Source organism: Corylus avellana, chromosome 9 (genome assembly GCF_965113065.1).
Source record: "Corylus avellana chromosome 9, dhCorAvel1.hap1.2, whole genome shotgun sequence".
Classification (NCBI taxonomy): Eukaryota; Viridiplantae; Streptophyta; class Magnoliopsida; order Fagales; family Betulaceae; genus Corylus; species Corylus avellana.
In genome coordinates, this window is record NC_142498.1 from 1,409,934 (window position 1) to 1,437,464 (window position 27,531).

At 37.1% G+C, this 27,531-nt stretch overlaps 2 protein-coding genes across 7 annotated transcripts; both read left to right on the plus strand.

Moving 5' to 3' along the window:
* The first annotated feature begins 1,461 nt into the window (after positions 1-1,461).
* On the plus strand, positions 1,462-5,024 carry LOC132189401 (zinc finger (CCCH-type) family protein / D111/G-patch domain-containing protein). The gene is made up of 4 exons (XM_059604138.2): positions 1,462-1,639; positions 2,575-2,886; positions 3,090-3,150; positions 3,721-5,024. The coding sequence occupies exons 1-4, from the start codon at positions 1,514-1,516 to the stop codon at positions 4,719-4,721; spliced, it is 1,500 nt and encodes a 499-aa protein (XP_059460121.2). The 5' UTR covers positions 1,462-1,513; the 3' UTR covers positions 4,722-5,024.
* Positions 5,025-5,523: 499 nt separating this feature from the next.
* On the plus strand, positions 5,524-26,953 carry LOC132190560 (dynamin-related protein 3A). Of its 6 annotated transcripts, none has more exons than XM_059605587.2 (20): positions 5,524-6,200; positions 6,560-6,842; positions 6,982-7,010; positions 7,116-7,217; positions 8,332-8,400; positions 8,502-8,561; positions 9,102-9,215; positions 9,787-9,835; positions 11,207-11,316; positions 11,641-11,733; positions 11,821-11,913; positions 12,018-12,155; positions 14,012-14,098; positions 14,381-14,497; positions 22,614-22,659; positions 24,458-24,600; positions 24,712-24,855; positions 24,985-25,037; positions 25,879-25,978; positions 26,457-26,953. In XM_059605587.2, the coding sequence occupies exons 1-20, from the start codon at positions 5,808-5,810 to the stop codon at positions 26,670-26,672; spliced, it is 2,439 nt and encodes an 812-aa protein (XP_059461570.2). In that variant the 5' UTR covers positions 5,524-5,807; the 3' UTR covers positions 26,673-26,953. The 6 variants fall into 6 exon arrangements, with proteins under 6 accessions (XP_059461570.2, XP_059461571.2, XP_059461572.2 ...); XM_059605588.2 differs by having other exon boundaries at positions 22,617-22,659; XM_059605589.2 differs by having other exon boundaries at positions 5,525-6,200; positions 14,399-14,497.
* Positions 26,954-27,531: the final 578 nt, after the last annotated feature.

Genomic DNA, 27,531 nt, shown 5'->3' on the forward strand with positions numbered 1-27,531 from the left:
GTACCCATTCATTGTTTGCTTAGAAAAAGAAAGTATATTATTATTATTATTATTATTATTATTATTAATTTAATAGATATTATTATTAAAGAAATGCTATCGTTTTTCAGGATTCTACGTGAATATTATTTTCTATAATAAATATGAGAAACCGAAGAAATAATTTTTTTTTTTAAAAAAAAATATCCAGGATGGAGACAACACCAACATTCCATTGTAATTTCCTTAATGCTTTGAAGGCTTATTTGATTTTTTTTTTTTTTTTGGGGGGGGGGGGGGGGGGGGGGCTAAAGAGAGAGAGAGAGAGAGAGGGATTACTAGTAAGAGCACTACCAGATGCCCAATATGCCATTCACTTTCCTATGTTTAAGAAAAATTAAAAAAATATATATATAAAAACACACCTATATCAAAAGTCCTATATTTAACTTACATCAAAGGGTATCTACAGTGCTTCTTATTACATTGAGAAACACTGTAGATACCCAATGCTTTACTAAATTAGGGGAAAGTTCACATAACCCCCTCAAACTACCACTCAATTGACAATGTCCCCCCCCAAACTATCAAAAATTGTCAATGTTTCCCCCAATGACGAAATTACCCTTAGTAAAAATTTTTTTTTTTTTTTTAAAAAAAAAACTCAAACTTCTAGAAAAAGCCTAAAACTAACAAAAAAAAAAAAAAAAATCCAAACGTTGGCCATTTTTTTTATTTTTTTTTAAATCAATTTTATAAGAAAAAAATTAAAAAAAAAATCGATTTTTTTTATAAAAACTGAAAATTTTCGTTTTATTTTTATTTTTATTTATTTTTTATAATTTTATTTAAATAAAAATTTACGTTTAAAAAAGATAAAATTTTCGTTTAATAATAAAATGAAATTTTTTGTTTTTTAAAACTATATATATATATATATATATATATATATATATATATATATATTTTAAATAAAAATTTCCGTTTTAAAAAAAAATAAAATAAAAATTTTTGTTTAAATATTATTTTTAAATTAAAATTTTTCGTTTTTTAAAAAAATCAATTTTTTTTTGAATTTATAGGGGTATTTTCGTCTTATTGAGAAATCTATAGGGGTATTTTTGTCTTATTGCTAGTCTTGGGGGGGACATTGACAATGTTTTGGTAGTTTGGAGGGGATATTGTCACAATTAAAAGTTTGGAGGAACATTGTCAATTAGGTGATAGTTTGAGGGGGGTCTTTGGACTTTACCCATTAAATTATAAACAAATTATTCTCTCTCATTTACATGTCTCAACAATTTCCTTTCCTCTTTCATTAGTTGCAATGATAAAAAAAATAATATTTAATTCATATAAGAAAAAATAAGAAAATCTATTTTTTATTTTTATTTTTATAGAAAATCCAAAGTAATTTTATTTTCTAAATTGAGAAAAAATGGTTGAAAAACTGTGCTAGTGGTCTAAGGTAATAAACAAAACATGCCTTAATCGATCTTCTACCTCTCTCTGGGGACCGAAACGTGGAGCGAAAATGGCGAGCGAGGAAGAGAGACTTCTAGAGAACCAGCTGGAGCTTCAATTGGAAGAGCAAAGAGACTCACTTGCCATTCTGAGACAAGCCCTAGCCTCTGACCCCGCCAATCCCGAACTTCTCTCGGTACGTCCTCTCTTCATACAGAAGAAAACGGTATCGTTTTGTTACGAATGGAAATTTGGATCTTATCTTCTTAGGTTTTCCGTTCACCGGGATTAAAGAAAATTATAGAATCGAATTAACTGTGACAAACACGACAATATGGTTTGCGCGACTTCAATTTTTCTAATTTTATAGATTAGTGGCAGAATTGGATTATTTATATTCCCAATGTGGGACTGAAATGTTATAGAAACACTCTGGAAATATGCCTGTTTGTGTTTAATGGAAGACTTACTAAGCGCATATAAATTGTAGCCCCCATAAATTGTCTTTTGCGTCATTCTCATCATGGCAGAGCTTCTGTATGTTCCCTTAATGAGTAAATACTGTTTCCCCCTGTTGATTTTTTGAGTCTTTTATGGATTCTTGTTTCTGCATGTATTTCTCATATTATCCAATGTCTATGGTTCCCACGGATCCTGTTTTGGAGAAGGGCATGAACTCCGAGCTTAGAGCATCATAATTCATAAACATACAAATTTTCTACAATTAAATTACTCGCTAAAGATGCAAGTGATCCTTATATCAGCTAATGCTAATCATTGAAGAAAGATCAGAGCTTCTTTCTGTTTTTCACAACTTTTGACTTTATGGTTCCCTTTATCAAAAAAATTGTGTAACTTCTGTTGCAGTTGTTGTACATTCCTTTCATAAAATGAAAGAGAATGATATAATAGTCTTAGATCAATTAACCAAGACTTATTATAGGTAATATAAAGATAAATTTGGTTGTTAAGTCCGTCATTTATTGCAAAAACACACATGCATAGAGACACTCGCAGGTGTATCTATGCATTTATGATTTTCAACTGCAATAAGTCTTGGAAAATTAAGGTTAGGTGTAATATCATTGTGGATCCTACAACTTGCTAGACTCTGCTGTTATATTGTCTCAGGTTCATGAGGAGCTTGTTCAGGCAATAAAAGATGCAGAGGAAGGGCTGTTTCACCTGAAGCGTGCACGATTACTACAAGAAGCTGATTCAGTGCTATTTGGTTCCAATGATACAGCTGAGGATGTTAAAGTAGAGCCTCTTGATCCAGCAGATGTTGAACTGGAACCGCTGGAGGAGCAAAGCTACTCAGTTGGATCAAAATGTCGATTCCGTCACAGTGATGGCCGTTGGTATACTGGTCGAATCATTGAGTTGGATGGTTCTGATTCTGCAAAGATTTCTTTCCTCACTCCAACATCTGAAAATATGTTGGTATGTACAGTTGTTTTATCATCTGTTTTCCTGCGTGGCTGTATCAAAATTGTATATTTCTCTTTTAATTTTGAGAAAAAAATATCTCCTAGATTTTGTTTTAATCTATGTAGTTTGCTCGATTGCGTGCTCAAATTAGTGCTACAACTAATGAAATTCAATCCACATATACTATTGATTGAAACCCCATGGTATTTGTGCAGATGTGCAAGTTTTTTCTACAGCAACGATGTCGATTTGGTTCTAACTGCCGCTCATCACATGGTATGTTAATTGTTTATATTATCTGGACCAGGAATCCTGCAATTCATTTTGAAAAGTCTCACTAATCTCATGCGTGCACTGTTATTACCATTCATGGCAAAGCAAGCTAATGAGATGAATGGGATGATATAGTCTGCCTATATATTAGAAATGCAGGTAGCAAAGAACGATAAATATCATTATGATTTAACCTAGAAAATCGAAGAAATATTCTTGGTCTTGATTTTGCTTCAATATAGGAGATTAAGAGATTTGTTTGATGAGTCTGTTTCCGACAGAAGAGAAATGTGGTGACTGTGATAGAAGTGCTGGCAACTGCATATGGCAATGTTGGTTTTGATGTTTCTTAATGAGTTATTATAACATATTATATAGTTTTTTTTTTCTTAATCAAAGGATACATAGTTTGATTTTTCCGTGTTACATCTAATATGCAACTAAGAAAAGTGCTGCTTCTGTATGCATCATACAATGACTACAATGCTATTATTAATTTATTACCCTTAGTGTTGTTTATCATTTGGTCATGCAGCAGCAGCTTAGAGCCCATATCGATTTGTATGTGTGCAGGCATTGATGTCCCATTGTCCTCCTTGAAGAAGTACATCCCAACAATTTGGAAGCAATCACTAGTGGGTTCCAGTATTTGGGCAGTATCAGATAGTAAATTTGGCATTTGGAGGGAAGCTGAACTTGAATCATGGGATGACAAAATTGGAGTAGGACAAGTTGTTTTTCGAGAGGATGGAAGTTCTGCAAAGCTTGGAGCGGATGCAATCGCATTATCTGAATATGCTCAAGTGAGGCATGAAGAGGAGAGTGATTCCAGCTCAGAACAATCTGATTGTAGCGACAATGAAGAAGACGGTTCACAGGGTATAGGATTTCTCAAAAGCACCAGCCAACAGAGAGGCATACAGACAGAAACTACCATATTTGCTAAGTGGGAAAATCACACCCGTGGCATAGCTTCCAAGATGATGGCCAATATGGGTTATCGTGAAGGGATGGGTTTAGGAGCATCTGGGCAGGGAATGTTGAATCCCATTCTTGTGAAGGTCCTGCCACCGAAGCAATCTCTTGATCATGCTCTTGAAACTTGCGAAGGCGAAGAGACCAACGAGAAGAACCAAGGGAAGAAGCGGAGCAGAGGTGGTAAGAGAAAACGAGATAAGAAATTCGCAGCATTGGCTCGGGCAGCAAAGGAGGAAGAAGAATCGAGGCCAGATGTTTTTAGTCTTATTAATAGCCAACTCGCAATGCATGGTGAAGCTTTAAATGGTGTGGGGTCGGGAAAGAAGCAGCCGCAGAATAAAGGTTCTGGAGAGGGGAAGAAAGTAGACAGGCGAGATTTGATTGCTTATGATGATGAAGTGAAGGACCTGAGGATGCGAGTGGAGAAGCTTGAGGAAATGGTTAATAGAAACAGGAAGGAGAAGGTGGTTTACGAAGCTGCCATGAGAAAGTTAAACGAGACTCGCAAAGCTTTAGCACAGGCTGAGGCAACTCATGCATCTGCATCAAATGCAGTTGCCAGCGGAGAAAAAGAGAAGAGATGGCTCAAGTTTTGAGGCTTTTTATTTATTTATTTTAATTTATTTTTTTTATAGTTATTATTTATGTATCACGAAGTAGATTTCACCCAAAAAAAAGAAAAAAAAAAGGTGGAAATTAAAATACAAAAACTACATCGAAGTAGGCCAGGTGAGGTGTAGCTATTTTCCCCGCCACATTAGAGTTGTTATATTCCTAATTTCCGACCAAAAACAGTTACCCTTCTTGTATTAAGCACGGTATTTTTATGGAGTAACCAGTAATTACTCAATTGTAAATTATTGTTAGTTCTTGAATTGAAAGATTGATCAATTTTTTTTTTTTTTTTTTTTTTTGTTGAGGATATAGGGATGAAAAGTTGGGCGGTTAATAACCGTTAATTGCACTGACTATTAACTGCTAACCGCCTATATATATGAAATGATGCTGTTTTTGTATTTAAAATTTTAAATATCTATAAAAATCTATAAACGATATTATGGTATTACCATAGAAACTACTTATTAGAGTTACTAATTGTTAGATGGTTAACCGGCGGTTAGCAGACCACTAACCGCCTAGGCGGTTACGGTTGCCAATAACTGTTAACACTAACCGCTTATTTACTCATAGAATTATATTTATACTCTCAAATTACCATCTAATTTGTAATATCTTTTTAATTTTTTAATTTGATTAATCTACCCTATCAATTTATTATTGAGATTGCAATGTCTCGCCGGAATAAATGCGGAGTTTATCTCCTGTTTGTAAAGTTATTCGAATTTAGGTGCAAATTGAAAAGCTAATTATACGAATTCGGATCCCACGTGCAGCACGTTTGAAAATTTTCAAACCAGTTCGGATGCCCACGGGTCCCAGCCACAGACCACGAGAGGCCCAAGTCTCAAAGAGTCTACCGTTGGTCTCACAAAGTGATTACCACCGGCTCTACGCAACATCGCCGTTTGGAAAGCTGTCAACTATAAAACCTCTCCCCCAACTTCCAAGCTCACTTCTTCCCCTCCAAGAACCTTTCCACAACGGTCGAAACCCCACAAAACCCCTTTTTGTAAATCATAAAACCCTTGGATTCTGTTGTCTTTCTTTTGGCTTTAAGACCAATGGGTGAAGAAGCGAGAACAGCGGATGACTTTCTTGGTGCCAATCCAAGAACTCCGGCGCCGCCGCCGACGATCGGGTCGTCGGTGATCCCTATCGTCAACAAGCTCCAAGACATTCTGACGCCGGTGCGGGGCCAGCTGGCCCAGATTTCGCTGCCGCAGGTGGCCGTGGTGGGCAGCCAGAGCAGCGGTAAGTCTAGCGTGCTCGAGGCGCTGGTGGGACGCGACTTCCTCCCCCGCGGCTGCGACATCTGCACCCGCCGACCGCTCGTCTTGATGCTCGAGAACCTCCCTCGCAGGCCCGACGAAGATGGAGTAGCGGAGTGGGGTGAGTTCCGACACTTGCCCGGCAAACGCTTCTACGATTTCTCCAAGATTCGCCAAGAAATCCAGGTGATTTTCAAGTGGAGTCATGTAGTTTGTAATTAAATTCACTGATTCAGTAATTCTTATCAGCTTAGATTTTTAGAGATAGACGATAATTTGTCCAAGTTTGAAATGGTTATGTGATTAAATTCACCATTTTCTATTTTAGCCTTCGGGAAATTAGATAATAGATTTCAGTTTATTGAAGCCTTGGTGCTATTGAGCCTGGGCTGCATTGCCGAAAGCCTTTTATTTAAGTATTGAGAAAATTATCTAACTTTGAAATGGGAATTAACATAACAATTACGAAGAGATATGCCTATATTAATTCCGTTTTGTAGTTTAAAAAAAAAATATTTGGTGAGCTTTGTCTATGCTTAGTGCAGGCGGAGACCGACAGGGAAGTTGGGTATAACAAAGGGGTTTCAGATAAAGAAATTCGCTTAAAGATTTCCTCTCCAAATGTCCTTAATATGGTCCTTGTTGATCTACCTGGTATTACCAAGGTTCCTGTGGGTGATCAACCCAGTGACATTGAAGCCAGGATTAGGAAGATGATAATGGCACATATCAGGCAAGAAAACTGTATTATTTTGGCAGTTAGTCCTGCAAATTCTGATTTGGCAACTTCTGATGCGCTTCAGATGGCTAGAGAAGCTGATCCAACTGGTATGACAATGGATTTATCTCTCTTTTTGAGTTGTTTTATTTCTTGAATAAAATGTACTCATCTGCGTATAAACGTATGCATTTGGTTCTACTCTTTGATACCTGATGTGGTCAAATGCTGACATAACTGCATTAACAGGTTCTAGGACAATTGGTGTAATCACCAAGGTGTGTGTTTCTTGCCCTCAAGAGTAAGAAGGATATTTTCATAGTTACCAGTATGTTAATATGCTAAAGTAGCAGTATAATATTGTAATTCTGTATCGTCTGTAGCTTGATATAATGGACAGGGGTACTGATGCCCGTAAATTTCTGCTTGGAAATGTTATTCCACTTCGCCTCGGCTATGTTGGTGTTGTCAATCGCAGCCAGGAGGTATAAATTGTTATAAACTCATTTTGCAAGATTTGTATGATCTATTTGCATTGTGACCAACTGTCTGGCTGTTGTCATTCCTCATGTGAAAAAAAAGTTTCTTTGATTGTTTTGGGAAAGGGGCAAGGGGTTCCATAATTAAGAAATCACTTGAATGGTAGCATGATTTAAGCTGCAGCACAATTTGATTCTTTGAAGTTCAATGACCATCGAAAAAGGCCTTACTCTCAACTTGGCATTAAATGGCATGGTTGGATTATTTTGCCTCTACAGCTCTATTCTTTGTCTTTGGTTCGTATGTTTTAAGAAGGTTTTGAAAAGAGGTTATGAAAACTAAATGCCTGGAACTTAAAAACTCTTTTTTTTTTTTTTTGATAAGTAAACCTGGAACTTAAAAACTCCTTCCTTTATTTCATTTTTTAAGATCTTTTTATAGGGCCATCATGTTGTAGCTTTGATCATTCGTGAAAGCAAATGGTGTGGTACTATATGTGGCTAATGTTTGCTGCTGAATATTTTGTGGCGGCATGGATTTTTTGGTCCCTTTGAAAAGCTACTGAGTCATCGTGACTAAGCTCATATCTTATACAAAACAATATTCCATCTAAGGGTCACCTTTACCAATAGGGCCTCTGGTGAAGATTTTTCTTTTTCTTTCTTTGATCAACAATTGGACAGCTGAAGCCATTGGTATCTTTAACCTATTAAAGTGGGCCAATCAAATGCCAGGTCCTCAGCTAGTTATAATCAGGATGTTGCAGCAATATCTGCCTGACTATATTGCATTTAACCGAGCCAAAACTGTAGAGGAGGTGAACCCTGTTTTAGTCTCTTTTCTGAGGGTACTTTGAGATGCTCAGAGGTAATGTCTAGATCACCCTTCCCTTTTTCAAAAAATTTTCTTGTGCACTATACACATGAAGAGTCTAGAAGGTATCTCGTTTGCTTTGGTGAAACTGGAAGTTTTTGTTAGCAATGTGTAATGTGAATCTTTAGTGTTCGTTCTGCTTACTATATTGAAAAGCCATTACTAATTAGCTTTTTTATCGTGAATGTTTTGTTTTGCTGTGGCTATTACTAGTGAGTCATATCAATTTTTGTTATTGTGTCACAGGACATCAATAAAAACCGGAGCATTGCAAACGCTCTTACTTACGAGGAGCGATTCTTTCGTGATCATCCTGTAACTTCACTTTTTTAAATGATAATTTTGACTTCACTGATGATTTTCGTTTGAGGTGATTTTGAATATTTTGCATTTGTTAAATGCCATACATGTGAAAGGTATATCGTGGTCTATTGGATCATTGCGGCATTCCCCAGTTAGCAAGGAAGCTGAATCAGGTTGGTTTGCACCCCTTTCTTCAGTCTGGATATTAGCATTTGTCGCTTACAAATGATTATACTGAGTTTCTGAGTTAAGCTTATGTGTTTCTGGTAATTGTTGCATATTTTATTAATTAGGGGTTAATAACAAGCGTAATTTCATTTGGCTTACGACAAATGTAAAAGGTCCATGTATGACACAGACAAGAAAAAGCTGAGTGCCTTTCTTTGCATATAGATCACTTAATGCATATCATGCATGATGCATGTGTGAGATGAATTATATGATGAAAATTCTTTGCTTTGTACTTGTTCAACTTGTCGGATGTGGAAGTAATGGAACTTATCAAAAAAAAAAAAAAAAATGTGGGGGTAAAGGAAACTGAAATGTTAGTGATTGTCCATTTGTGATTTGGACAATTTCATGCTCTTTATTATGTTTTTGTATCTTTTGTTATTTTGATTGATTTTGTTTTCCCATTCAGATTACTTGCTCTTCATTATTTTCCTTTTGTTCTTTTGATTGGTCATTTTTGATGTTGTTTGTTTCCTATTCAGATTCTGGAGCACCATATCAGAACGGTTCTCCCAGATTTGAAGGCTGAGCTCAATTCTTTTATGGTTGGTGTCATCAAAGATCTGAGAACATTTGGAGAAGCTATGGAATCTAGAGTGAGTTAGCAATATAAAATATACAAGTTGTTAGAATATTTTTAGTAGTCTCCGGTGCTTATAATGTAATTTGGAAAGTTTGGGGAACTGGTGATATACTATTTCCTGTACTGCATACTGTTATTCCTTTTGGGACCTTGTAAATTTTGCTACTTGCTTACATACATTAAGTCACTTGGACTTCTTCGTGGGATCAGAAAAAGAAGTAGTGACAAAATTCCATATTTAGATTTATAGTCTGGCATCTGCTGGCAACTGTCTATTTGTGCTCTTAGAAGGAACTACTTTAGAAGATCTGGGTAAGTAATAGTTGTTATTGCCTTGCAACTAATACTTTGTGTGTCTCATTTGTCTGGTAATATCTCTTGGCTTTTAAGTCGTGGACTATCTCATATCTGTACGTGTTTACCCCTTGTTTTGCATATGGAGATGTGCACTCACATTCACTTTTATTTATTATTATTTTTTATTTTGGTTGGGTGTGTGTTGAAAAGGAAGATTGCTAGTTCTGTAATTTTCTGTCTCTATTCTGTCTAAGTTTTTTTTTTCTTATTCATGTGCCATTAACTAGGGGGAGCAAGGAGTGATTCTGTTGAACATTTTGACAAGATATTGTGAAGGTAAGAACTTTCTTGCTATGATAATCATTAAGTATTTTCACTAACTTATCTAAATTGTTTAATTATTTTTCTTTTTTCTGTTCGATCTTTTTTTTTTTTTTTTGTGTGTATGTGTGTGTGTGTCTATTTCCTGTGTACTTTGGTGCACCTTTTGGTTTTTAATGAATTTTCTATTTATTAAAAAAAAAAAAAACTAACTTATCTAAATTGTTAGTGCATGTCTATCTGTAGAGTGCCTACTTTGTGTTCATTTACTTGATTTGTGTTTTTGAACTTTTTAGTTTTTTTTAATCGTTACTTTCAATGGGTTAATTTATGTATTTTTTAAGCCTAATACATTGCTATTGGCTGTTATAAGTTGGAAAAATATTTGAACTTCACACTATTGTTATGGGCTGGGGAATATTTGGACCATGGATTCTAAGGGAATGTTAGGGTATAAAGTAAGTTTTCCTGTCATGAATATGATAATTTGTTTTGCCCCTTACGATTCTAATAAAATTTGCTTTACTTAATAAAAAAAGAATATGATAATTTGTTTTAGGTTCATGAGATAATTCATGGTCATTATATCATTATCTCTATAGCTATTTCTCTCTCTTGTAAACTACCCATGTACTTGGGTGACACCCTTCCTTTCTTCTTTAATATAAACATTTACTTATCCGCCCCGCTGGCCCCCCTCCCCAAAAAAAAAGAAAGAGGGAAAATCTAAAGCCATCGTGTACCATTCTCCCCATGCCCGTCTTTTGGTTCAGTTACCTTCAATTCATAGTACCTTCATCATAATTCAAATCTCTTGCTACGTTATGTATTTGGTGGATGTCTGCAATAGCCTAAGCCTTGGGAATGTAAGATATCCAACTCTTGCAAGGGAATCCATATTCTAACTGAAGTGAGATTTTATGGGATTCTGATGCCTACAGGCACCTGGATTTCCTTGACAAACAAGGGAATGCAAAAGATCCTCTTAGGATTTTGAGAATCCTGAAAGATGACCAAACCAAACTACTTTAGTTGTAGACCAAGTGAGTTCTTTTGCTTTGATGTGACAAAACACAAGATGTATGCTATTTTGATCATTAGTATTGTTGTAGATTTATCAGCTGCTTTCTTCTAGTTCCGTTCTATTTGTGATGAATAATCCAGTTAGTGTGTAAAATGTTTTAAAATAAAAGGAAACCTTAGAAATCCTGTATCTAAGCATTGATGCAAATGTTCACTTGTTTGCTTATGGTTTTCTGTCTTCTCTGGACTTGTAATCTTAAGTTCTTCGTGCAAATCTGTAAAATTCAAGTAGTACTTGGCTACTTTTTATGGGTTTGCTGCTATAGCTGATATCCCTTTGGGCTTCTCTTTCATCACTAACAGCCTTTTCTGCCATGGTGGATGGGAAAAGTCAGGAGCTGTCAACTAAAGAATTGTCAGGCGGAGCCAGGATTCAATATATTTTTCAGTCAATTTTTGTAAAGAGCTTGGAGGTGCACGATTAATTCAAGCACATCAATTATTTTTAGTGCTGGTTGTTATCTGTACAAAAGTTTTATTCTCTGACATGTGCTACCCTGTAGCCATGTAAATTCAAATCTCCATTGCTTCGTTCTGCTTAATCCTGTTCTCTCGGTTATGGATGCTCTAAGATTAAAATAAATCATTATATCATGAGTGTCACTAGATTACTGTTATTGAATTATATCTGTAGCTGGTGTTAAACGTTATCTAGTTGTTCATTTGTCTGCTGAAAGGTTATTTGTGACAACTTTTAACCATCACATTAGCTGCTAACTACCTCAGAGTATTTGTAGGAAGTGGACCCTTGTGACGATCTGAATGATGATGACATCCGAACGGCTATTCAAAATGCGACTGGTCTGAGAAATTCTTTGTTTGTGCCAGAAGTGAGAATCATGATGATTAAATATGGTGTATTTGTTTTGCATTTCCCTTTGGTGATTGGATGGTAAATTCTGGCATTGGTGTTTAAGGTTCCATTTGAAGCTTTGGTCAGAAGACAAATCGCACGGCTGTTAGACCCTGGCCATCAGTGTGTTCAATTTGTTTATGATGAACTGATGAAGGTGATTTACACAGCTTATGTTTGCTATCCTCTTATGAGTTCCAGTTGTGTTAATTTTGTGATGAATTTCAAGATGTAACATATTGTTTTTTTTTTCCACTGCAGATGAGCCGTGCTTGTGAGACAACTGAATTGCAAAGGTTTCCACTCTTGAGAAGGCGTATGGATGAAGTCATGGGGAAGTTTTTGCGTGATGGTGTAATACCTGCTGAGAGAATGATAGAGAATCTTATTGAGATGGAGGTTATCTGACATCTCTGCTCAATTAGTTCTTTCTAATGCTTTAGTTATTGAATAAAAAGGCAAAGCAGACTCAAAATCATTTATAGATAAAACAACTAACTTCATGTTGCATCTGTCATAGTTGACATTAACGTAGGCGCACAATATCTTGGAATTCAATTGAAATCTGATATGATATATAGTAATATCTTTTAGAAAGTGGTCAGGAATTTCAAGGGTTTGTTTGGTGTTAAAATCTTTGTATTTGTCACTGGGTACCTTCCAAGAGAGGCTTGTTTGACGTTAGCTCATTCTACAATGTTCTTATTCCCCATGATAGTATTCCTTTCCCTTGGAGGGGTATAAGGTTCCCTTGAGAGTGTTGTTCTTTACTTGGTCGGCCGCATTAGGAAAGATCCTCACCATGGACAATCTATGGAAACGATATGTTATTGTGGGTGAGTGGACATGCATGTGCAAGAAGAATGGGTAGTCAGTGGATCATTTTTTACTCCATTGTGAGATTGTTAATGCTCTTTGGAATACTATCTTCAGTAGTGTAGGGTTGGTTTGGTTATGTATGCCTTATCGGGTGGTAGATCTTTTTGCTTGTTGGAGAGTTCTTAGTGGTAGGTTTCAATTTGATGTTGTTTGGAAGATGATTCCGTCTTGCCTTATGTAGTGTCTTTAAAGGGAAAGAAACTATCGGAGCTTTGAGGCCGTGAAAAGACTTTGGTGGAATTAAAAGCTTTATTCTTTAAGACTTTTTTATCGGGCTGCAGCTTTTGATTTTAATATTTTGAACTTATGTGTTTTTTTTTCGTGCTTCTAGCTAGGTGTCTCTCTTGTATACTTACTGTGTATATGGGTTGCACCTTTAAGCTTTTTAATGAATTTGTGATTTCTTATCAAAAAAGAAAGCAAGAACTTTTATCTTGCTTTTAATAGAAATAAAACCATGGTGTTGTTGATGGGGACACTTGATACATGCCAGTGACTGCATGTGCATTTGGGTCCTAATCTCGGAGGACGACCAACCTCGAGAGCTAGAGATTTTACTTTTGGCACTTTTGATTATGTTGCATTTTATTGTTATGATATTTTATTTTTCAGTGTTGTGTCATTTAGACTTTGGATTCTTTTAATTTAGTTGGACGTTATGTTATTTTAGTGGGCTATCAGCCCAAGGGAAATTAGGGTTGGGGTTAATTACTAGTCTATTTAAGCATAATATTGTACTCTGATAATTAGTTTTTGATTAAATAAAGAAAATATCGACTGTTGTTGTCTTCCCCTCCTGATTTCTTCTCTCTTCCGCACTTCTTCTTCTTCTTCTCTTTTACTTCTCTTCCCACTCTTCAAACTTTCTTCTCCATTGTTTGTTGTCCTGCATCACTTGGCTACTCAATAGCATAGCAAAGAGTTGAGGAACTTGTTTCCTGAGATCAAGCATCAAGAGTCACTGAAAAAGTTATATTATTCTTTCAGCTTCCAGTAGCTTTGAAAATTTCATGCTTCTATCACTCAATGCTGTTGAAATCATATTTGTTAAAAAGAAACAATTGTGCTTAGATAATACAAAATTCTCTGTATGCTGTTTGCTGTCCTGAATTCTATTCATCAAATAATTTCATTAGAGCATTTGATGGCTTTGATTCTGCTGCTTTGTTCACTTAATGCTTCTGGAATGAAAGTGATAGATTCATTTGCTTTCTTGGTTCCCACATAATAAGTGATTGTGCTTTAGTTACACTGAAGTTTCATACTAAATGGCAATCTTTCTATTGATCCAAAAATGTCCCGTTTTCAGTGACATCAATTCTGACACACAAATGCTGACATGGTTCACTGCTGATATACAAACTTATTTCTTTCAGATGGATTATATAAATTCTGCAAATCCAAATTTCTTAGGCGGGACCAAAGCTGTTGAGCTTGCTAAGCAAGAGTTTAAATCATCACAGGTATCTGCCTCCACTTTGTGGAACAAATATATAGTTTGAAGGTAGCTGACAGAATTAAGATTAAAAACCATGGTATATGCTTGTCAATGCATAAATTCAGTGTGAATATGGCATGATGTGAGTTGAGAACCAGCAAGACACTTTGGAATTCATGATCTATTTGAACTTGTATTAACAGATCTGAATCAATTGCATATTCAAATTTTGCACCACTTTGACTCTATGATTGAACCCATTGACAGCCCTAACACATAGTGTTTGCCCATATTACCTTGAAAACAGTTTGTTTATATTATTCAGGGCGATATTGATGGTGAAAGGGTACCCACGTCAGGGAGGGGCCAGAAATTACGAGCTGCTCTCCCTAAGTTGGTTGTGAATGGCATTTTGCCTAACCAGGTATATTATCATTTTCACAGTAGACAATTTAAAAAGGGAGGGGGGGTGGGGGGAAGAGTAGGAAAGTTAGCCAAAAAGATGTGTATAGTCACAAGGAGAGAGTGGAGGGAGCAAATATACAAGGCCAAGAAGTATTTCAGTTGGGTGGGAATGACTCTAACATGCTCCTAGGTTGAGGTCTTTCTTTAAGATTTAGATTAGCTTTCTTGTAAATGGATTTCTAATCCAAGGGAAAGGAGAAGAATATATATATATATATTTTTTAATTTTTTAATTAATTTATTTTTTATTTTTTAAATATACTGAAGAAAATACTGTGCTGAAACGTCTTTATTATTTGCTCATACCTCCACTGGTCTCTATACTGTCCTTTGCTTAATCCCAACACTGGAATATTCTTTTTGATCCACCTTGACAAGAATATTTGTATCCAATATGCCTTGCATTATTGTTAGAGGCTAAGCATAACCTCTAGGCACCACGTCCTTGTATTGTCTGTGGTGCTGGTAGAAATGGCACTCACTTGAGTGCAGTAAGATGCCAATTTCTAAACATTGTACAAATATAATGAACCAAATTATAAAACTAATGAAGTCCTATCTAATTCAGTTGTATCTCGAAAACTTATATTTATTGAAGCTTGTATATGTTTTAGAGAATGAAATGAAGAAAAGATAGGGTATTTTGTTACATTTTTTTTTTGTTAACAGAAAAAAGGTGTTAAGAGATTCTGCATTAAACTAAAGATTTTTAAAATCAAACAAAAACTAGGAAAAAAAAGAAAAAAACAAAATTCTAATTTGATAGAAGTTAAAAAAATAAATAAAAAAAAAGGTAGCCAATGCACAGTTTATATGTCTTATAGAGTAAAAATGCAGATAATCTGGGCTATTGTGTACCTTTTGAGAAAAAAATAATTTAAAAGTAAAAAAAAATTAGAGAGTCAGAGTAGAACTAAAAAAAAAAAAAAAAAAAAAGAAAAAAAATGGAAAATCCCTAGAGAGAAACATGTAGGTCTTGAAAACACTCTACTCAAAGAAGCTGAAGGAATTGAAAGAGAGAGAGGTTGGGGGGGGGGGGGGGGGGGGGTGAGGGGTTGGACTTGAATGGACCTTCGTAGCCCAGCTTTCTTACTATGATTGATTCCTAGCTCATCAATTTTTTTTTTTTTTTTTAATCACGTAAATAAAAACAAAATAGCCAAGTTGACATGGTTACATTTTAAAAGTATAGAAATTTTACGGGTGCTCTTCTCAAGTGCCGGGACTTCATAAAAGGCACTTGCCTAAGTTCTAAAATGAACACCTCAGTGAGGGCGGCTTGCCTTAAGGCTTTACAGGCACCTTGCCCTGCCCAGAGCACCCTTGAATCATCTTTAACAACACTGGTATGTTTACTGCATGTCTAACCAACTTTTTATTGCTCTCCATGTCACGCAAGCCCAAACATGTTATGTTTATCAGTTTATACTTATGATAGATTACTTATATTGGTATGAAGAGGCATGGTGGATATGAACTGAGCTTGATCTATGTACCTGAAACCTATTATCAAACATAGCATTCTCCAAAATTTGGAAAGTTCTAAAAATTATAGTGAAATGATGAATGTCACAATCTCCTTTCCTTTGTCACGTTATGGTAATCAAAATTATAGTGATTGTTTTGATTGCCTCTGTTTTGTGTGGTTCAAATTATTAGTATTGTACTAGCTATTGGTTTAATATCATTCAAATAAGTATGGGAGATACAAATCAGTTTCTGTTAAGAGACAAGGATACATGACAAAAATGTTCAGAAAGTTTCCCAAAAAATCATGGAAAAATAATGAGTAAGAAATTTAAACAGCTAATGAAGTAGGGGCAATCAATCTAGCTTTCTTCCACGTTTATACATATCAAGTGGCACAGAGAACATTTCAGCTTGAGACTTTCTATGGTTCAAGTTGAAGGCGCTGTTATAATTGAAATTGTCTCTCTCTCTTTCCACTCCTGCCTGTGTCGGCGCGTGGGGGGCGCGTGAGAGCTGTTTTGTGCTAGTTTTAGGCTGTGTCATGGCTGGTTCGAGAAGGTGGTCGGTGGAGTCCAAGGAGTTTGAGGTTTTGATTAAGGTAGGGGCATCTAGGGTAAGGATTTTTGAGAGGAGTAATAGGATCAAAAGGTCCATTTTCATGAAGAAAGATGAGCTAGCTTGGATGGTGCGAATAGTGGAGGATTTGGTGGCAGTGGATAATTCAGATGTCTTTTGGGATCAATCCAGAGCTGGGTATCCTAGAATAATAGCTCATAAATGCTCTAATAGGAATGGACTTTTTCTAACGATGGAAGAATTTGATGGAAGAAGGAAGTGCGGCTCGATCATCATTCCAGAAGGACGTCGTGGGTTTGGGCAGGATCGTTTCATCGAGGAAATGCGAGTGGCAAACTCTTCTCTCCATGAGTCTTGAGTGGTCAGTGAGCATCGAGTATTCAGGGAAGAAAAGAGAGATAAGGAGGTTAAGGAAAGAAAGAGCTATGCGGAGACACTAAGAATGTCATCGAAGTCAACCAAGGAATGTTGCAATTCCTACCAAGAACCGATTGTTAGGGTGACAAGGGGGCCGAAAGGTGATTTTGGTTACATGGAACAGCAAGTCCAAGAGTATGGCAAGAAAGCGTTGGTACCGACGAAGACCCATGCTTCGGCAAGGGCTCATGATGTATCTGGGGTGGTTCTGATGAAGTCGTTTTATCCGGCGAGGTCTGATCAAGGTCTGGTAGAGTCTGGAAGGCAAAGTTTGAGGGACGGAGGTTGCGTGGGGGCGTCGTTAAGAGCTCCAGCAAGTCGTAACTCAACGCCGACAGTGCAGCATGCTTCAATGTCAGTCTCTGAACACTTGAAGGGACAGGAGGGAGAGGGGAACCATGCTGGGCTGACCTACTCTGATGTAAGTCTCGAGCTCCTCAATGTTAGGGAGTCGTTGAGACGTCTGGAATGGGAGTGTGACGTGGGGCTGACAAAGTTAGACATGGTGATCAATCAGATGGAGGTTAGTAGGCTTGGGCAGGGAGATAAGGAAGCAATAGGCCAGCAGAAATTAGCTCTGAAAGGGAAGGAGACGTGTGGGCTAGGGGGAAAAGGTACAAAGCCCAATAATAGGATGAAGGTGAAGAAGAGAGTGGTTTTTAAGCTCAAAGGAGTTTTGGGCTCAAGCGTGGGCTATGGCAGTAGCCCAGTTCGAGCTGGACCAAAAGGAGTTTTTCTTTCAGCTGAGGTGGCGTCAACGGAGGAGGCTGAGAAAAATTCGAAAGACTCGAGACCTCACATGGCAAGGTCGGAAAACTCATCGGTGTTGGCCGAAAGGGTTCTATCAGGGGGAGGGGGGGCTGGGTTAGCGGCAGGAGGAATACCCACGAAGGTTATTAGCAATTCTGCATGGGGTGTGATGGGTCTATGGCCGGAGAGAAGCCAAGCAACAGGGTTTCTTTTAATCCGGTGATTGAGGCTTAGTCCACCGGCAAGGGCAAAGATCTGTTGACATATAGGAGGAGGAAGATTGGGCCGCAAAAATGGGACGTTGCTTTGGTGGGCCCGTTAGAAGTTTCAGTTTCAGCTTGTGGGCAAGGGAAAGGGATCCTTGGGACGAAGCCGGAATCTATTCAGAGGGTGCCGGAGACGCAATTTTCGCCGGAAAATCCTCAGAGTCCGCGGACTTGTCCTGTGGAGACCGGAGATGCTGGGGAAGGTATGGGCTCGGCCATAGATCTGGTTCTGATGGAGATCTCCTCTCGTCGGAACACTGGAATGGCAGCGGGGGGTTGTTCGCAGAAGGTCTGTCAGGGGGAGGCAAGTCTGGTTCTGCTGCTTCTTGATGGACAGGTAAGAGTGGAACGTATGCTGGCGATGGAGCCCATTGGGCGTGGTTCAAGTATGGAAGAGGAAAGTATCTCAGAAACAGTTGGGTTGAAGGAGTTAGGGCCAAAGATGATTTCTTCCAGCTGGGTAGTTGAAAATTGTCTCAATTTTTGTCCTAAAATTGGTGTAACTGATGAGGGGAAGAAGGGGAGTTGGCGATTTTGTTCAATTCTATTGAAGCTTCTAGATTGCAGTTTGATTCTGATTTGGGAGGCATTTCTGCCTATGTTCCTGCTCCCACAGGATTTAAGGAGCTCAAGGATTGTGAGAGGGGCGCATTGGTGGACCATGAAGCTTAACATTGTAGTATGGAATGTGAGAGGGTTGAATGCCCTCAAAAAAAAGGTTGTGTATTAGGGGCCTCTTGAAAGAGTGGAAAGTAGATATAGTTTGTTTGATTGAGACTAAGATGAAGGTTATCTCCCGAGAGGTGGTTCATAGTCTTTGGGGAGGTCAACATGTGGGTTGGAAGTTTAAAGGGTCTAATGGTTTGCCCCGGGTTGTTATTGATGTGGGATAGGAGGGTGGTGGAGTGTAAGGAGGAGTATGTGGGGCATTTCTCCTTGGCATGCTCTTTTCAAAATGTGGAGGATAACTGGGTGTAGGCATTTGGAGGGGTGTATGGTCTGAATGAGGGTGTGGAGAGAAGGGCCCTTTGGGAAGAGCTGGCTGGTTTGATGAATGTGTGGGAGGTTCCTTGGTGTCTTGGATGGGATTTTAATATTGTACAGTTTCCTAGTGAGCGTTCTAGTGTTTCTTATTATTCCTCTGGCATGATGGATTTCTCGAATTTCATCTCAGAGAACAACTTGGTGGACATTCCGATGATGGGGGGTCAATTTACTTGGTCTAATAACCAAGAAAATGAGAGCTGGTCTAGAATTGACCAATTCTTGCTATCCTCGAATTGGGAAGATCACTACCCTGCATTGTCACAAAGAAAACTTCAACGCCTGCCCTCCGATCACTTCTCTTTATTATTGGACTGTGGGGCTCCTTGCGGAGATAATAAGTGTTTTAAATTTGAAAATATGTGGCTTAAAGCTGAAGGTTTTGTTGACAAGGTTAGTTCTTGGTGGGGGTCTTATTCGTTTGAGGGTTTACCTAGTTTTGTGTTAGCTAAGAAATTGAAATCCCTTAAATTGGATTTGAAAAAGTGGAATGAGGAGGTGTTTGGGGACATTGGGAGGAAGAAGAAGTTGTTGGGAGGTATTCAGGAGTTGGATGAGTTGGCAGAGGTGAGAGGCTTAGCTCAGGAGGAGAAGGTTCGAAAGGTGGATATGGTGAAAGATCTGGAGAATACCTTGTTGTGTTAAGAAATTCATTGGCGCCAAAAATCGAGAGCTTTGTGGCTTAAGGAGGGGGACCGAAATACTCGTTTCTTTCATAAGATGGCTAACTCTCATCGCAGGTATAATCATGCGGAAGTGCTTCGTATTAATGGCGTATTATCCGATGATCCAATTGAGGTAAAAGATTACATTGTGCAATATTATCAAAGCTTATACTCGGAACAAAGTACTTGACGACCTAGAATGGATAACCAGCCTTTTTTGTCCATTGATGAGGAGGATAATAGGTGGTTAGAAAGAGATTTTGAGGAAAATGAGGTATGGGAGGTGGTTAAAGGCATGGATGGTGATAAGGCTCCGGGTCCAGATGGCTTCTCCATGGCTTTTTTTCAAGCCTGTTGGGGTGTTGTTAAACATGATGTTATGGGGGTTTTTGCTGAGTTCCATCGTAGACGCTAGTTGGTGAAGAGCTTGAATGCAACTTTTATTTCCTTGATTCCGAAAAAGGCAGATGCGGTGGAGATGAAGGACTTTCGGCCCATTAGCTTGGTGGGAGGGGTGTACAAAATTGTTTCTAAGGTTCTTGCCAATAGGATGAGAATTGTGTTGGGTAAGGTCATATCCTGCTCTCAAAATGCTTTTATCGGGGGTCATCAAATCCTAGACTCTGTTCTCATTGCAAATGAATGTGTGGATAGTCGCATGAAGTCAGGGGTGCCAGGTGTTCTTTGCAAATTGGACTTGGAAAAGGCTTACGACCATGTGAATTGGGACTTTGTTTTGTATTTGCCGCATAGGTGTGGCTTTGGCGAGAGGTGGAGGGCTTGGATAGAGTGGTGTATTACGTCGGTAAGATTTTCTATCTTGTGAATGGTTCTCCGGAAGGCTTCTTTAACAGCTTAAGGGGAATTCGGCAAGGGGATCCTCTTTCTCCGTTACTTTTTGTGCTTGTTATAGAGGCATCGAGTAAGATGGTGAATGCGACGGTTGACCAAGGCCTTTTGACTAACTTCTCAGTGGGAAATAGGGTATTATCGGAGTTGGTGGTTTCTCACTCTTTATTTGCTGATGATACTCTGATTTTTTGTGAAGCATCTATCGAGCAAATCCGGTATGTGCGTCTCATTCTCTTATGTTTTGAAGCTGTTTTGGGTTTGAGAGTGAATCTTGGAAAGTCTAAAATTGTGGCTATTGGTGAAGTGGAGAACATTAGGGTTTTAGCTAATATCCTTGGGTGTAGTGTTGCCTATTTGCCAATGAAGTATTTGGGTCTCCCTCTTGGGGCGGCGTATAAGGATACGGTTATGTAGAATGATGTGATCGAAAAGATGGAGCGTCGGATGGCAAGTTGGAAGAGAATGTATCTCTCTAAAGGAGGTCGTTTAACTCTCATTAAGAGTACGCTGACTAATCTTCCGACTTACTTTTTGTCTCTGTTTCCGATTCCTATGAGTGTAGCTAAAAGGCTTGAGAAAGTCCAAAGAGATTTCTTATGGAGAGGGATGGGAGACGAGTCTAAGCTACATCTTATAAATTGGAATCAAGTATGTCGTCCCCTACGATACGGTGGGCTTGGCATTCAAAAGTTGCATCAGTTTAATCAAACTCTCTTGGGTAAATGGCTTTAGAGATATGCGAATGAGGGTGAGACTCGTTGGTATAAGATTATCAAAGCTAAGTATGAAGACCAGGATGGTGGGTGGTGCACGAAGGAGGTTTCGGCTTCCCATGGTTTGGGCTTATGGAAGCATATTCGACAAGGTTGGAACTTTTTTGCCAAAGGTATACAGTTTGAGGTGGGGGTGGGTTCGAAAGTTCGTTTCTGGCATGATATTTGGTGTGGGGAAACCTCTTTGAAGCATGCCTTCCCGTCCTTGTTCAGTATCGCTAGACATAAAGAAGCTTGGGTGAAGGATAACTTTATTTGGAGGAATGGGGCTGTCGAGTGGAATGTCATCTTTGTGCGGCCCGTACAGGATTGGGAGATGGATTTGATTTCTCCTTTCTTTGATCGGTTGTACTCTTGCAAGATATCCATAGGTACTATGGATCGAATTCCCTAGTCATCGTCTAAGAAGGGCAAGTTTGAGGTTAAGTCGCTCTTCAAGGCCTTGTCCAATTTTGACCATGAGGTGTTTCTTTGGAAGAGTATTTGGCGTACTAAGATGCCTTTGCGAGTGGCTTTTTTTGGGTGGACCGCGGCCCTAGGCAAAATTTTGACTCACAACACTCTGCAGAAGAGGAACCTAGTGGTAGTGGAGTAGTGTTGTATGTGCTAGAAGAATAGAGAGTCAGTCGATCATTTTCTTCTCTACTATGAGATCGCAAGTGTTCTTTGGCATACTATTTTTGATCGGTTTGGGTTGCATTGGGTCATGCCTTGCAGGGTGAGGGACTTATTCGATTGCTGGTGGTCGGGAGGTCGTTTACAAAGCGTGGTAGTGTGGAAGATGATCCCTCTATCTTATGTGGTGTATTTGGAATGAAAGAAATGCTAGATGTTTTGAGAATTCTACTAGAACTATAGAGGAATTGACTCATCTTTTCTTCTTTATTTTGTACTCTTGGACGGCCGCTTGGCTAGCTCCTATAGGGATTAGTTTCACTGATTTCCTATTTCACTTATCTCCCTCTTAGGCGCTTTCTTTTTATACTTCATGTGTATGTGGGTTGCGCCCCTCTGCGCTTTTGATATATATCATTATTACTTATCAAAAAAAAGATAACATTTCAGTGATAATTTGGTTTCTTAAAGCTATTCATGTGGCTGTATCTATTGGTCTGATGACATTATTGGCTATAACACTTGGTTTTGACTATTGCCACAGTAATGGGCTTTTTCTCCCACTATTTAAATCATACTTTAACTCCTTGGGTTATTCATTTTGCTTTCAATTATGTCCTTTCATCTAACTTTTGCTTTGCTTTTAGCAGGGAAGTCACCCTCCTTCAAATAACGAGAGACCTGTACCATCTGGTAAATTCTTTTTTACCTTGATATTTTTCTAAGTTTGGTTATCATTCGTTACTTGTAAGATAGTTAGCATGCATAATTTTGTAGTTTGGTATACTCTAATTCAAATGGCACTTCCTTCTCTTTTAAGAGTGGGGTGGGGGGAGAATTCATGGGTTCAAGTTCTACTGTGTGTGTAATTTACCATTAAAAAAGGAGTGTAATTTTGTTGTATCTCTATATCTAATTCTTTAGAGAATTTCTTCATCTTTCTACTTTTGCTTGGGATTTCTTTCTTTGTTAATAAGATATTCATTTTTTTTAATAAGAAAACCATCTAGCCAATGTTAATAAGATAGATATTCATATCAATAATAAGAAGAAAAAAACCTCATGTTTGATCAGGAAAACCGATGGTATGGTAATTATATTGGTGCAAGAATAGTACTTTTGGTTTGGGATAGTATAGGTAAATAATCACTGTTTATGGTGACCTATGCTGCAAAATCTGATTTTGAGAGTGTGACATGTTATGTGCATGTGCTTATCATGCATGCTAGCATATAATAATCTTCTGATGGAGTATATGTGCATTATACTCCATATATTCATATGGAGTAAGCCACGTGCATAACTGATGGAAGATAAGAAGGAAGAATTCTTGTTATTTCTCAATTCCTCAATGATACATCTACACTTGTTTATACAGAGAAGCCACACACACTAATGTGGAATTACAATAAATGAGAATGTGTATGGAAAGGAAATCAAATCATATTAGCTACGTATCTTCAACAATAACAAATTTCAATGTATTTTTGTAACGGCCAATTTTATTTTCTCACCCTAAATGATGAGGTCAGTTGCAGTGTCTCCCCAACTCTAAATTTGAGCAGTCTGCCTCCTATAGTTTTGTGTTAGTTGCAATGTCACTTTACCGTTAAAGTATCTCCAATTTTGTTATACTTAAATCATTAATTTCATGTGCTTATCCAGTGATAAAGAAAACCAAAAAGGAAAAAATGAGAGAAAAATAAAAGAAATGAAAGAACCCTTTAGTTATATATTTTCATCAACCAACTGTAAATAAACAAACGAAGGATAGTCTTTTATTTTATTTTTATTTTTTTTCCTTCATGATTCATGTGATAAGCATATGGAAATTAAGATTACATGCGACAAGAATTGGATAAATATTAACGACTGGGGAACATTGTAACTAATGCCATTATTTAGGGGTTGACTGCTTAACTTTAAAGTTTAGAGAGGATGTTGCAGATGACCCTTCGAGCCAACATTGGTTTGGGGTGGCTCTTAGGTTATCTTGCCAACTAATTATAAGATGAAAATAGAAGCTACAAGAAACAATTGAGATGTGGCTTGATTCAATCCTACACGAGACAAAGGGGATGTGCTTTGGATGTGTAGATACCGTTTTGACTGCATCAGCATTTTAGCGTGGCAAAAGTTATGTTCCCTTCATTGTTAATGTTGTCAATAGCTTGCTTTTTGGTATTCAAAATGTATTAGTTGAATTTTGGTACCAGATAACCTTTTCTACCTTTCATAATTTGCGGAAGGATAAGTGATAAAAAGTTTCAAATATCTTATAAAGAAAAAATATTTTTATTTATTAGTCGGATGGAGGATATGTTTCTGTGAAATCCACAGAAGTTGCTGAAATTTTCTGAAACTGATAAGCATTTTTATGTTGTGTACATATGGATGTTTATGAAATTTTCTGCATCAGCATTTTAGACTTGCTCATTGTAGTTGCTATGGTCATTGATCACATGAGCAGTAATATACTAGTGCAATGTAGGAGGTTACAATGCCACGAAGAATTGGGGAATCAAATCAATATTTGGCAGCAGGGTATCATCTGGAGAGAGTCAAGCTAGCAGATCTCTTAGTGAAACTGTTTCATTCATGGAGCAGAAACCCTCTACAATCCAGTTGAGTGAGGTAATAGTGTGGTTCACAGATGTTTATTTATGAATCAGTAATTTGTTATTTATTATCTATTTCCTCATTTTCCAATTTTTGTCATTCTCTTCCCTCTGCCACTGATTCCAGCCCCCATCCACCTTAAGACCACTTGAAGTGACTGAGCATGATGAAGTTATAATAATTGCAACGAAATTACTCTTGCGGTCTTACTATGACATTGTCAGAAAGAACATTCAAGACTTAGTTCCAAAAGCTATAATGCACTTTCTGGTAAGGCCTCTGCCCTCTTTGTCCTTGTCCTTTTGTTCTGCTTTATATTTGGGTTATTTCCTTGATCCTTTCTTTTTGACACCTGGTCCAGTCCCTTTAAATGTTTATGTTGTTGTTAATGTCCTCTAGGTGAATCATACAAAAAGGAACCTTCATAGTGCCTTTATAAAAAAACTGTACAGGTATGTGTTTAACTGAGGGAGACTTGGGTCTTTTGTTTATTTCTTCATTTTATTATTATCTTGTTGTTGGTCCTATTGGATTTGAATTCTTAAAATTTTCTATATTTTGTTGGGCTTAAAATTTTAACCTTTTATTATCTAAAAAAAAAAAAAAAATCAGAACTTTAATTCATGAAATTATCCTAGAAATAATGACAAAATATCTAGTATGTTTGATAAGCGATCTACTTTTCTGTTTGTTCAGCTAACTGTTGCACTGTATTTTGATTAGCATGCATTGTTGTAGATCCCACTTTGTGCAATAAATATATGCATAAATGATCCATTGTGTTCCAAGAAGATAGCCAGTCTTTCGATTAGTTCCTTATTACTTGATTGTTATGACTAGTTCTTTTTAAGTATAAGCACTTGAAATAGTTCTTAAAAGTAGGTCTCTTGAAATGTGAGATATTAAAGTTCATGAAACATTTGAGATCATATATCAATTGAGATTGTTATATAGACTCTGGTTTTCATTATGGTAGCGTTATAGTAATCGAAACTTCTAGTCATAAGAAAATTCAGCGGTGTTGGGACTTCGAAGATATGAGAACCAGTCAATAATAGCCTAAATTGTGTAAGCACTCTTGACACATGAAAGAAACTGTACTTGTGAGGACTACCTATCCTCCAGAATCCCCGGATTCATCTTATTTTTAGGCTTGCTAATCATGAAACAATGGATTGTTTTGAAACTGAACATCTTTGACTTTTGTGCTACTTTATTAGAACATCATTTAGAATCATTGAATATAAGTGTTGAGAGCAAACTTTGAGCATATATTTACTGGTAATCATGCAGAGAGAACCTCTTTGAAGAGCTATTTCAGGAGCCTGACGAGGTTGTTATAAAAAGAAAACAGACCCATCAACTATACGATGTTTTGCAAAATGCTATTCAGGTAGCCAGCGTTTTTAATAGTACGAATATTAATTGTAACTTGGGTCTCCCTTTAGCTTATGTTTTAATGGGCCCAATTCCCAGAAAGAAAGTTTTCAGTTATATCATGGAAACCTAATCAACATAACTGATCTGAAACAGCTTCAGTTGGTTGTATAGGTTCCATCTTCTCTCTTCATGTCCTTCACAGAATGACTCCTTTTGAATCATATTTAGCCTTACCATATGAACTTTGGTTACTTCTGTTGGACATTATGGGTTTTGTTATTTCTCGTCGAGTAATGCTATTTATACGACTGTCATACATTTAAAATGATGTGGTAGTAAAAATTAACATTTGAATCAACAAGGGCTTGTCAAAAGAAAAATCAAGAATTAATTTTCACTACCACGTCATCCCAATCATATAGCAGTCTATTAAATAATATTTCTTTTTCTCATCCTGTTGAAAAGCTTGAACTATCTCTTGTTATTTGCAGATACTCGAGGAGGTTGAATCCGATGTTTTGCCCCAAAGTTCAAACTTAAGATTGGGTGCTGATACTACAAATGGATTGCCAAAAACCCCCGAATTTTCTTCATCCTCTCTACGCTTAACAAATTATAGTGCTAGCAGGTCATCCTACTTACCATCATTTACTGGTTCTAGTTCTCGTAGGTTGTTTCATTCAGAAGAGCACTCAAATGGACTGTAACTATCGGATGGTAGTGCTGGATCCTTAATACTACACGAATTACTATCCTTAATACTACACGATACAAACACACCTATGTCAGCTTGTATAGTGCTTTGATTTCTTGTATTGAAATTCAGCTAGTGCCCCGAGTTTACTGCTTCAATATTCTTTTGGTTATATTCGAAATTTCTTTGGGGCCAATTACATAATAAAAAAATATATTCTTTGGTTGTATGAATGAAGGAGTTAATTGTTTGATGAGCAAATGATGTAAATCTCTTATCATTACTTTTGTTTTATTTTGAGAACCTCTCTTTCAATTGGAAGTCTTAGGCTATGTTTGTTAAAATATTTGTCTTATGCCTTTTGTTTTCTGTTATCAAAATAATAATATTAATAAACAACTTCAAATACAAAACACAACATTTTATTTTATTTTTTATTTTTATAAATATGTATTCTTCCAATGTTGAAATATTTTAACAAAATAGGTGTTTCACTTTTGTAGAAGTCAGAGTTAACTTATTATTTAAAAAATAAAAGAGAGTAGGTTAGCCTCAATGGTTGTGTGGCCACCCTAAGTGGAGATTGGTCAGGTGGACTCACAGCCACACTTCCCAATTTTTCTCCTTTTTTTTTTTTTTTTTTTTTTTTTTTCTTTTTTTTTAGAAGTAGGGTTTTACATTTGTTTGGGTTTTCCAAAATAAGCAAGTGCACTCATTGAAAATATTTTCTCAAACGTGGACTATACTATAAAACATCTCTGAAAAAGCAGTTTTTACATTTATATCATATTGAATATTTTTTCAAGCTAAAAAAAAAAAAAAATTATCTTCCAAATATATATATATATATATATATATCTTTTAAGTAATGC